At 39.5% G+C, this 13054-nt stretch overlaps 1 protein-coding gene across 1 annotated transcript in view; it reads left to right on the top strand.

The window, feature by feature from the left end:
- LOC144507023 (EH domain-containing protein 1-like) overlaps positions 1-13054 on the top strand; it is a 75109-nt gene that overhangs the window by 14626 nt on the left and 47429 nt on the right. Inside the window, exons 2-3 of the mRNA XM_078233573.1 lie at positions 7227-7403; positions 10449-10546. Of these exons, the coding sequence (XP_078089699.1) occupies positions 7227-7403; positions 10449-10546 (275 nt within the window). The remainder of the gene's footprint in view (positions 1-7226; positions 7404-10448; positions 10547-13054) is intronic.

Here is a 13054-nt window from a genome sequence, read left to right as displayed (position 1 = left end):
CTGTTTAGTGGCTCACTTAATTCTTTCATATGTTGGACGACAAAGATTGCTTCTAGCATACATCACTTGGAAAAGAGGGAGGGAGAATCAGTATGTTCTCTTGTTATATTGTTGTGCTCTCCTCCAGAATACATCAGAGGTGAATTTGGGGTATGTTTGCCCTTACTTGTAGTTCTTTAGCATTCTTATATATATTTACTTCACTGTGCATAACGCTTTACAGTTAGAGAGCTTTAAACCATGCAGTAAGAAACCAAACACCGAGATGCTTCATTTTAATTATACAAGGATAGTTAGTGGTTTGCTACTTTTATATTTAAACTGCTAACTTCAGTAACTTAAATTTAGAAATATATTTAAATAGGCAGCCCTTGAGTTGTTTCCTGGGATCATGTGGCTTCCAAAGATAACACTTTACTAGTTTTATTGAGATTCGCAAGCAACCACAATGAATTGAAATAAAAGAAAAAAAAGTTAACAATTTTAGCCTGAATCCAATTCAGTGCGTTGGTGGTTTAGAAAATGGCTACAGTAATGTTCAACTTGCGTGGCTATTCTAAACTTCATAACATAAGTGGATGCTGGAAATCTGAAATTTAGCAAAAAATGCCAGAAACACACTGCATCAGAAGAGAGGAGGAATTGAACATTATATTGCTATTTAGTGAATGTTATAGACAATAAGGGGTGGGATTCTCCCCCAAACAATTGTCAAATTTGCATTAAAACTGGAGTAAATTCTGCGTTTTTTTTCAGTGGGATTTTCAAAATGAATCTCTTTCACTCTGAGTATCACAGAGAGCCCTAGTGTGAATCACGCTAAAAATCAGTGGGCAGGACCAGTGGAGAGGCTGGCAGCATAGCGCTGCACCGATCTGTCAGTGTCGAGATTGGCGCATGCGCAGTAGCCCCGCGCTGGCCTGCAGAGCGAGCACACACCCACACCCCCCCCAAATCACTGGCCCCGGACATGTCCGGGCCAACCCCGATTGCTGGTTTCCCTTCCTCTGTCACCACAGAGTGGCAGCGGGCTCTCCCTCTCCCCCTAGCCCTGCCCCCTTGACACTACCTGATGCCTGGTGGGCAGTGCTAAGATGCCCCTGGGCATTGACACTTTGCCCCTTGGGCAGTGCCAGAGGGCCAGGCTGGCACTGTCCAGCTGGAAATATCCAAGGGGTATCCCCTCACTTACACCGACCTCCCGGGGGGCCTCGGTGGCCCCCCCCCTTCACTCCAGCTGGATTGGACCGCCAACTCCCTGCAAATGGAGAGCAATTATAAACCCAGCTGGAGTGAAACACTCCTGGCGGAGTGGGAGAGGCTAGCGGGCCCAGAGACGTCAGTTCCGGGCCCACTAATCGGATACGAATGCTCATTTCCATAAATTATACACCTCTGCGCCAATTTCTGATGCAGAGCTGACAGCGCCAGAAATCCAGCGGCAGGAGACTCGCGGAGGCTGTGGCACCCAGTGAGGAGCCCGCTACACTGCCTCCGCTTGAGTCTCCCGGCTCAGAGAATCGCCCCCAAGAGGTTGAAGAGTTGCCCTCGTAACAAATGTGCCAGTTGAGCCACTGGTGGAGTGCATGAGTAGTTGAAGGACAGGACTCAGAAAAATGTTTATGACCTAGAGATTGGTGTAAGCTGATTTAGCGAAGGTCACAGCCGCAAAGGGATGAAGAGAAGAAAAGTTCTGAAGCATGGGGACGATACAAATTTTTACTTATAACTAATTATTTTGTTTCCAATTGGAAGCTGTGATAGGTTGGTACAGAATGAAGGGACGTGGAATACAAAAGATCTGAGTGCAGTTCTGACCAGGCACGCACCTAATTCTAGAATTCCGTTCATTTAAACTGAGGACAGTGCTGATTTTAAATTACTGGTGAGGCACTGAGGTCATATATTTTCAGCACGAAATATGTTTTTTAACTGAGACACGGGGTAGCGCAACTGCTGCAAAGTAGTTAGCATCTTTTAGACGGATGTGTTTAATTGCAGGTATCTGAAATAAAAACAGAAAATTTGGAAGTACTTCACAAGTCTGAGCATCTGTAGAAAGAAAAGCAGTTAATGTTTCAGGTCAGCAACCTGCCCATGAAAGATTGCAGACTTGAAAAATGTTATCTCAATTTCTCTGCACAGATGCTGCTAGACCTGCTGAGTATTTCCAGCATTTTCTGAGTTTAATTGCTTTTTTGCTGACTCCAATAGAATCTGATAGGAAAAGTCTTTAAAAGAAGCAGCTGACAGTAATTGCTGGGTGCTTCAGCTATATTTAATGGAAGATGCACTGTGTTAAATGTATAGATGGTTTGGGGTGTCTACTGAGCAGTTTTTGATTGACAGATTCCCTGTCTTGTTTTCAAAGCCAACTTTTCAACAGTTAAGTGCTTTCATGTGCGTCTTAACTTTGAAAACTGCACAGTGACAAATTTTGTCTTTTAACTTGTATCTACCTCCTCAAAAGAATTTAGTGGATTTCTTTTGCTCCTTGGCGCAAACCTCACTTATTAAGCAGAATTTGGTTAATGTATTAGGTTTTAGAGGTCACCTGTACATCCCACTATACAGAAGATTACTTAATTAGAACATTTGAAAACTTGCTGTGCTGGTTTCTGTTGATTTAAGCTCTTGAATTTTGCTTTGCACAAAGACTTGTTAAACATTGCCATGCTGGCTGCTTTTCTGTTCAGACAGCTTCAGATTTGCATGTGATTTTCCAGTAACTTTACCTTCAAAAGGCATGACAGTGCATGTGAGGCTAGAATTTAATTGCATTAACTCTTCTGTTAAATGACGTCTTGAGTTGTGTAGTTAAAATTTTATGCTGCTTTTGCTGGAGATCAACTTAACACCAGTGGCATGGAAACCCTTTCCAAGACACTGACTTCTCCCCACATCATTGGTTGTAAATTAATGCATTTTGGTTTTTAAAAAATTCATTCATAGCATATAGATGTCACTGGTAAAACCAACGTTTGTTGCCCGATCCTATTACCCTTGAGAACAGGTAATCTGTTTTTATTCTTGATTTGTGCAAACCTGTGCTGACATCAAGAGAACTTGAAGTCACAAACATGCAGTTACTTTAAAAGTATGTAGTTGCTGCTTGTACCTGAAATTCATCCACAATTCAAAGTCTTATCCCAGAAGAACCTTCCTCCAGTGAATATAAACACCACCAGCTAGTCGGCAGAGTTCAATGTTGTGATTTGAAGTTCTCCAATCCAATGGGCAAAAGGATTTCTTACAAAATCCCCCTCATAGGCACAACATTTTTGTTTGATTTGCTTTAATTGGGAGAGCAAAACTGTCAGTGTCTGAGTAACTCATTTGTTATCATATAATATTTTAGTTCCTGCATTGAAAGATCATTAGTGTGCTCAACACCAGTCGTATATTTTGTCTTTTCATGCCCTAATATTATGAAGCTCCACTCAATAAGAATTAGATAGATGGTATCTTGTGGCACAGCGGGTAGTGTCCCTGCCTCTAAGTCAGAAGCTCTGGCTTTGAGTCCTACTTGATGACCACGAAAAGTTTATTTATGACATGGCCAAATAGATTGTGGATCAACCTGAAATTCTTCCAACACATGCCAATAGCAGGTGGTAAGGGTCGGAGAGATTCCTTGTTGGCCTTATAACGGAAAGAAAATTGGAGCCTCTCTCACCCTCTCCATAGCTCCAGACTACAGCATGCATTTGCCACAGTAATTCTGACTCGAGTGAACTGTAACATATGACCAACCATCAGATAGTATTTCGGGAACATAGGAACAAGAGGCAGTTGGCCCCTTGAGCCTGTTCCACTATTCATTTAGGTCATGCAGATCTGTATCTTGACTCAATTTACCCACCTTATTTTCATATCCCTTTATACCCTTGCCTGACAAAAATCCGAGCAATCTCGGTTTTGAAATTTTCAATTGAGCCCATTGTCACTGATTTTTTTGGGGGGGGGAAAGAGATCCAGATTTCCTACTTTTGTGTGATGTGTTTCCCTATCAACATCTTGGTGATTACCATTGACCAGACACTAACCTGGATCACCCATATAAATGTGGTTACAATAGCAGGTCAAAGATTGGGAATTCTGCGGTGAGTAACGCACCGACTCCCTAAAGGCTTGACCACCATCTACGAAGTGTCAGGACTGTGATGGAATGCTCTCCACTTGCTTGGATAAGTGCAGCTCCAACAACACAAAGTTCAACACCATCTAGGACAAAACATCCCACTTGATTGGCACCTCATCCATCACCTGCAACACTTATTTCTCCCACCACCAATACGGTGGAAGCAGTGTGCACCATTTACAGGATTCACAGCAGCAACTCACCAAGGCTCCTTTGACAGTACCTTCCAAACCCATATGCTGTTCCACCTAGAAGGACAAGGGTAGCAGATGCATGGGACCACCATCACCTGCAAGTTCCCCTTCAAGCCACACAGCATCCTGGCTTGGAACTATATCATAATTCCTTCACTGTCGCTGGGTCAAAATCCTGGAACTCCCTCGCTCTAGGTGTACCCATACCACATGAGACTGCAGCGACGGTCTTGAAGGCAATTAGGAAAGGTTAATAACTGCTGGCCTAGCCAGTGATGTCCACACCACTGAAAGAATAAATATATTTTAAAAATCTGTATGGCTTAGTTCTAATTTTAAGGATGTGTCCCTTTGTTCTGGTTCCCCACCCCCTCTTTCCCCTATCAAATGCTGTAGTCATTTTAAAATACCTCATTTGGATTAGCTGTTAATCCTCTACAATTTAACCCTTCTATTTGCAGTATCATTTTAGTGAATCAGCATTGCACTTCCTTCATGGTCAGTGTACTATTCCTGATGTGAGGTGCCCAGAACTGAATACTCAGGGTCAAACTAGAAAATTCTACAACTATCCCTTTTGTATTCCAATCTTCTTGAAATAAAGGCCAACGTTCCATTACTTTTTGAAAGCATCTTTCGTGACTCCCCACTAGCTTTTGATGATTTCTTAACTTGAGCCCCTATATCTCAATGCTCATCCACAGTTTTTAACTTGCCACCATTTAGTAAATATTGATCTGTCTTTCTTGGGTTTAAAGTAAGCATCACAATTTGCCTGAATGAACTCTATCTGCCACAGTCCTTGGTAAATTTCTGTTCACGCCTACACTTATTGTGTCATCCAACTTAAATATCAACAGCAAACATGGAAATATAGCTCTCTATTTTTTTTTATTGTAATTTTTTACTCCATTCTTGATGTTATTTAGAGTGAACCAAGTGGACCCAAATCAATTCCATATTTGCTTCAAAAATCAAATTCCGATTCCAATTGAATCCAATTTATGGTCCTCCATAAGAGAGACAAGCAAGATCCAAACTGACAACAAAGCATTGCACCCCCATCTTGGGCTTGATCTGATGCTTGACCTTAGTCAAAACATCCAAGTCATATATATTTATCTATATAATTTTCAGGGCTACTCAGGCCATCACGAGAGAAAAAATCTTTGGTGCTCAAACCAGCAATAGAGATACTGTCCTGGATTATTCTACCAGATACCAAGGATATATTGCACTGCGTAATACTGCACTGGTGACAGTGTGGCAGTTCTTTAGAAGATTGTTAACTAGGTGGAATGTTAACTATATAGGACTGCAGAAAGAATCCTTTTGTGGTGCTGTTACAGACACTGCAAATCTTGGGATCTTTTATTACTGTTGACCTATAGCTAGTGCAGAGGCTGGTACATTTTATTTCAGGTGTATAGAAATAAGCAAAAGTTACAGCATGACAATTGGCCATTAGTCTCAAACAGACTCTGTTGGTGTTTAACTTCCAACATGGGAGCAAAGAATTCAAACCACATTTACTTACCTTGTCCACAGGTTTATTTTATCTCCTGGAATGTATATAATCTGGAATGTTGAAATAATTACCAGCTCAATCACTAATCCCAGAAAATAATTCAACAGCCTCCTCCCAACTCTGTGAGGAAGTTTCTCCTGCTCCCTGTTGTAAATGTCTTGTATTTAACCTTGTATCTATGGCCCCTCAATTGGGGCCCCTCATTGCAAATAGTCTTTTTACCTATCTTATCCCATCCCTTCATAATTTTAAAGAATTGTATTGCTCCATGTCTTCATTATTCTATTGAGAATTTAATATTTAAAATCTGTTTTGCTACTTGTAATTCCTCATACTATGCAGCATCCTACTAAATCTGTGCTACTATCCTTTCTAAAGCTTCAGTATCCTTCATATAGAGTCCAGAACGGCAAACACCACTACAGTTGAGGTCTTACTAAAAGTTGTCTAAAGAATCATCATTTTATATTCTAAACTTTGATTAAAACCTAGAATTCTGTTAGATTTTTTAAAAGTCTTGTCAACCTGAGGTTTTGCTTTTAATGTACTGTAAATCTCTACCTCCAAATCTCTCTGCACTTCCACACCACTGAACCTACTGCCATGTGGAGGCAGCGGCATAGTGGTATAGTCGCTGGACTGGTAATCCAGAGAATTAGGGTAATACTCTGGGGACCCGGGTTCGAATCCCACCATGGCAGATGGTAAAATTTGAATTCAATAAAAATCTGGAATTAAAAGTCTAATGATGACCACGAAGCCATTGTCGACTGTCGTAAAAACACATCTGATTCACTAATTCCTTTAGGGAAGGAAATCTGCTATCTTTACCTGGCCTGTCCTACACGTGACTCTGTCTACTGTCCTTACCTGGTCTGGCCTACATGTGATTCCAAATTCACAGCGATGTGGTTGACTACGCGATGGGCGATAAATGCTGGCCCAGCCAGCGAAGCCCACATTCGATGAATGAATATATTAAAAAATTACTGCTTTACTGAGAGCAAATTCCATATTTCACTTCAACCCATTTCTCTATCTTGTTAATATTCATTTGCAGCTTTGTCTTTGAAATAATTACTTATGTCTCCAATTTTAATATAAGCCCCATGCTGTGTTTCTGTAATACACTGGTTATCACGGTTGCTTCATGCGCAAAAGGTCTCCGGTTTGAAACCGGGAAGAGTCTTTTCCTTCTAGATCCCTAACCACATTGGAATTAGTTTTAAAAAGAGTCATGTAGAGTACCTTGTCACTTGCTGTGTTTTGCAGTAATATCTGACAGGATGTATTTTTTTCTTGATGTGCTATGGAATGTGGTGATATTCCAATTTTAACTGACATGTTCTTTTGGTACTGTTAGATACCTACTGGAACAGGACTTCCCAGGGATGAGGATTGGACCTGAACCAACAACTGATTCCTTCATTGCTGTGATGCATGGAGAAGAGGAAGGGATCATTCCTGGCAACGCGTTAGTGGTGGATCCCAAGAAGCCCTTCCGAAAATTGAATTCCTTTGGAAATGCTTTCCTAAATAGGTACATGTGATCCTTGCATGTTAAAGTTTTATTCTAATATGATTCTAAATTTATAATCCTTTACAGTTGATAAAATAACCAGCCACTTTTTTCCGCATAGCTGAAACAGTATTGTTATCTTTGTTGAGGAGATTGTTCTTTCTCTTGAGGTCAGCGATATCATTCAGCACAGACCCTCCTTACTAATTATATAATTCTTGGTGTGAAAAGAGCTAGAGCAACCGTAACTTTAGCTACCTGTTCATAACATACTACACAAGAAGATGCCATTTGTTGTGGATAGCCAATGAGAAAGAGCGGTATGTAATAGTTGATCTGGTTAAATGGGTATGGGGAGCATATAGATAAATATTCCACTAGCTACCTTACCCCTTTTTTCTTTTCTCTCTCTTGCTTAAAAGCATGGGCATTTATTGGGGTACATTTTCACAGTTGTCAGCTGTTATCTCTAGGCATTGCCCCCGCAGGTTGCCCCCGCAGGTTGCGCTTAAACAACAAAGACCAACAGACTATTGAAGTGTGGAGGGTATCATGCATGCTTCTGCTCAAACCAGATGTGTGCAGAAAATGTTCTTCACAAGTCAACAGGAGTGGAGTGCTAGATTTCTGTCCGTCTCCCTCTCCCCTGCCTCCTCGACTTCATTAATCTGAGGGCAGCGAAACCAATTAAGATCCACCTGGAGTGGCTGAGACTAACTCGAAGTGGATTAGTGTGGAACCTGACATCCTCTGACTTGCGCAGCACGATATGATGCTGCTGTTTGGAGCAGCTATGTGACTTAGCAGTTGGGGTTTGTCAACAAGGATTAGATAATCAGAAACCTCCATCCTGAGGCAGTCTTTGATGCGTAATATGAAAAAGATCACATTTGCATTTAATTGACCAGGCATCTGAATAATCAAAATAATTGTAGTATTTAAATATTCCTGTTTTCAACATTTAAATATTTATTAAATCATCATTTAGTGTACATCATACAGCTCAAAGCTGAATTCTCAGAAGGAATTGGAGAATATTTCAACTTCTGTGTGATAACAATTTGCATTTGATAAAGATAACTTAACATGTGGTGTTTCATTGTTCTGGGCCTGTCACTTCCCTACATGGAAAGTTTTCAAGCCAAATTAAACAGTTGTTAGGTCTGGGTATCTTCACTAAAGAGAAGGGAAATGGGAGTTTGCATCTGTTGCCTTGTGTAATTCTTTAGATAGCCAGTATCCCTTAGATTTGAGAGTAAATCAGTTTACGCAAGTGTGGTACAAGGAGACCTGAAAGAGAAGGTCAAATATAAAATGATATCAATTTATTTTGCAAATCGGAGCACAGCTGTGCTGCCTTTATTATGACATTTGTTGCTAGCTGGATGCAGTTCCTTTTTTCATACAATTAAAGAAAAGCTGACTTAAGATTATTAGAACAAAACGTTTAAAATTATTTGCATCAAGCTTCCCTTTTTATTCCTGTTTCCCTTTCTGAATGAAATAACTGCAATTGCAAGTTTTGTGTTTTACGTCAAAAAATCCATTGAGTAGTAGAAGTGTAACAGTTTTGCGTTTTTTCTGCCTTCTTTTCTCTGCGTTTTTTTTATTGCTATCTAAAATTATTCTCGTGGGTAAATCTCATCTCGGTGTGACCTCAAGTGTCTTGACTATCTCTTAGTATGCAAGCTTTCACTAACATGAAAAGGTTAACAAATGTGTACTTTATTATGTGCCTTTACAATAGAAATGATACTCTTGTTTTTCAAAAGAAAAACATTTGTAAAAGTGTATTTCTATTAAATATTTTACTGTCCAATGATCACTGTTTCTTACTATTGATCTTGCTTAACATTTAAATTCTAAACCAATGCTTTGATTGGAACAGTTAGGCTTACTTAAGTTACTCTGAAACGGTAGTAGGGACTTCCTGGATTTACATAACTTGACAATTGAAAAAGGAACTGTTATGCACATAAATAATACTGTGAGATTAGTTTGGTTATGTTGAATTATGTTGCTTGGTTTCTCTCAAATCTGTATTCTTTGACAAATGACTATACCCAAAGACGTTTATGATTGGGATATGGAATTTAACTACAGCCTGGGTTTTAAACTCCTCATGCATTGATTGGATTTCAAATGGCAAACAACAAGCCAAAAATAGGAAAAACATTTATCACATTTATACCTTCCCTGCTCAAAACCAATCAATGACAGTTGGGTGGTCAAAAGCAGTGGCAGCTTTTTCTCCTACTTAATGGGATATAGATTGTTGAGGAGCACACTGCATGTCAATTTTGCTGAAACTAAGTCAGCAAGTTTCTATTTCTATTTTTCATTTTCTTTCAAGTTTCCTTCCTGACACCACCGACTTGTTGGAATATAGTTTCATGAGTGTGCTCTGACCTCCAGTGACTCATAAATGGATATTCTTAATGAAGGAACCAGAACAGAGTGTATTGACAAGCTATCTGTCAGAAGTACGCACTTGCATTTCCAGTGAAAGCTTCTGGATAGCAGTCAGATTCAGGAACCTGGCTTTGGTACCCCAACTGAGATTTACCAACTGGAAGATTACAGATTGAATCAATGATAAATATAGTTGCAAATATAAGTACAGGCAGTTATTTAAGCATTGAGCTATTGTAAAGACCCCAAAATGTATGGGTGTGGGTTATTGAAACAGTTGCAGAACAGGACCTGTGTTATGGTTATTTTAATAAAACAGTTTATTATATTATATCTCTAATGTAATCTTTAATTCCTGCTGTTTCTGCAAGCTTGTATATCATTAGATTTATCTGAAGACAATTGAATTATGGACAGATTTATCTCAATGTATTCCCCTTTGGTTGCTTGAGGACGTTTATAGTATCACTACAGGTTACATGTAGAATTTTCCCAGGTAGTAAAGTGTGCTGCAATGTCTCCTTTATAAAATAATTTTTTGTGTATTTAAACTTCATTTGAATAGATTGACTGGCATCTCAATGTTTAAGGAGATATCCTGTAGGAGTATACAAGGCCTCCCTGATGCCATCCATGTTCCTTTCCTTTTTGCAGGTTCATGTGCGCACAGCTCCCAAACCAAGTGCTGGAGAGCATTACTATTATTGACACACCCGGAATCCTCTCTGGGGAGAAGCAAAGGATGAGCAGAGGTGAGTGTGCCCCTTTAAAAGGAAGCTGGGTGGCTATAAGACATCTCTCCTGAATTGCGCACAGGAAAAGCTGAGTATATTGTTTTCTGTTTCCTCCTGGGTGGTTATATTTATTGACAGTGACCTTGACTGTTGTTTTCAAGTTTTAACTTTTCCCATGCTAGAAGATTTTTTTTTTGTTTGCTAATTTAATTTCCTTTTTCTTTTCCTCCCTTATTTTAAAAATAGCTATTTCCTCAGTCCCCTCTTCAGTGAATTTGGACTGGGTTTTGACATCTCCAGGCTGATTGTCTGACACCCTGCCCATTAAACAATCCTAATGAATAAAGTCTGACAAAGTAAGCAACTGGAACCAAGTGTTGGCAGTGGTACAAATTCTGGTGCTTGAAATAAACTGCATCATAGTTAGTCACCTAAGACTTCCATGACATGGTTTCTTTCGTGGAAGTGTGCTAATGGCAAGTGTGTTGTGCTAAATTAATTGGAATCGTTTACTAAATTTCCATAAGAGTGTAGTAGCATACAAGTAGGGCTGGTAAATCATGATGAGTTTATCTGGAATTTTTCTCAGGTGTAACGGAGAATCTAGTTGAGTAAGTATGCATTGTGTATGTAATCACGTGTAAAATCACATACACCAAGGACTGACTGGTCAGTTGCATGAGTGCTTGTATGTGGGGAAATTCTTCTTTAAAGCAGTGCAAGTGAAATTTGCTTAGTTTTGAGGTGCCTTGCTTGCTTTTCCTCCTCTGGGAGGTGGTGATGCAGTGGCATTTTCACTAGACTAGTGATTCAGGCATCCAAGGGTAATGCTCTGGGTATCCAGGTTTGAATCGCACCACAGTCGACGGTAAAATTTGAATTCAGTAAAAATCTGGAATTAATCTTTGATATCATTGTTGATTGTCGTGAAAACCCATATGGCCCACTAGTGTCCTTCATGGAAGGAAATCTGCCATCTTTACCTTATCTGGCCCACATGTATCTTCAGGTCCACAGCAATGTGGTTGACTCTTAAAATGGCCTCTGAAATGGCCTAGCAAGCTACTCAGTACAAGGGCAATCAGGGATGAGTAATAAATGCTGGCCCAAAACGTTGATCTCAGTTGACTGATCTATTGTGATCTAGTTTCCAGCCAGCAATGTCCACATCCCATGAATGAATATTAACAGCTGGGATAATAAGCTGAGCTCTAGTGTAGATTCAACTCCTGTTTCACAGGAGGGTCCCAATGCATTACAACAAACTGGGTTACTTGCATGACCATGTCTTTTGAAATAAATAAATATCATCCAGCAACTTTTCTCTTCTAAAATTCTGATTGGATCTATTATCTCATTAGCTAACTGACTTCTGTATATATTCTGTTACAACCCATGCAGATAATGCACTTTGGGAAAAGGTACAAATGTGATCTCAATACATCTACAATACAAAACGGTTCATAAAAGGATTTATTTTTCCAAACTCGCTTTGTTTTGTACCTTTGCCATTTTTATCAGATGTTGCTTTTGGGGATTAGCAGTTGAGAATGAGTTACCAAACTGAATGTTTGACCTTACAGCAATTTATTTTTCCATTAAGGACACCTCTGTTTTGCTGAGCACAAATAGATTACTACTTACAAAATGTGCAGGATACTAAACTGCACACGATCATTCCCTTTTATACCATTTGTCTACCTCCGAGGAGATTGAAGATTTCCTGTAAATAGTTAACTTTTGTTAAGATTTTCTTTTATCTGCAGTGTAAGTGCATTTCCATAATCTTATGGCATCTAAAACATCTTAGGATGATATTTTTTTGCCCCCAGTAGATTAAATATACAGGGTAATCCAGATAATTTAAACCAGCTCAAAAACTAGGAACAATGAGAAATTATTGTCATGTGTTTTAATCATGAGATTACTATTTCAGTTCAGGGCACATGGGAGGACTCATCTGGAAGAGCTTCAAGTGTGTAATTGTAACTTGTTTGCACTAGTTGACGCCAGAAGTTCAAGTCCCTTGGGCTTTTGTATGTTGTACCAATTATGGTATTAACAATCTTTTGTTAATATGATATCTAGTATATATTGACAAATATTTCTAATATATAATGCATTAACCCACTGAACCTTGTAAATTATGCAACCCCTAGTGCACACTAGGATTGCTTTCCATTGTATTGTCTCATTTTGATAGTCTTAATAGCGTTCTTTAATTAATTAAAATAATCTCCTGACTATCTGACTTTGTGTCTAGATCAGTGGTTCCCAACCACCCTGCTGTGAAGACACCCCCAGGTGTACCACCAAAAAAGATTTTAAATGATTTAAAATAAATCTAATTAAACTAAAACTAACCTTCATCTTCAGCTCTGTGGTTGGCTTCTCCAAGAACCGTTGGTCTTGGCAAGTGCCAGCCGGAAATAGCTGCACATGTGCAGTTTAGATTTTTTAGGTTGGTCTTCAGCTCCAAGTCCCGTCTGACCAACGGGACTTGGAGCTGAAGACAAAGGCCCTATG

This window comes from Mustelus asterias, chromosome 18 (genome assembly GCF_964213995.1).
Source record: "Mustelus asterias chromosome 18, sMusAst1.hap1.1, whole genome shotgun sequence".
NCBI lineage: Eukaryota > Metazoa > Chordata > Chondrichthyes > Carcharhiniformes > Triakidae > Mustelus > Mustelus asterias.
The sequence above is the reverse complement of the archived record's forward strand: the minus strand, read 5'-3'. Positions and strand labels throughout refer to the sequence as shown.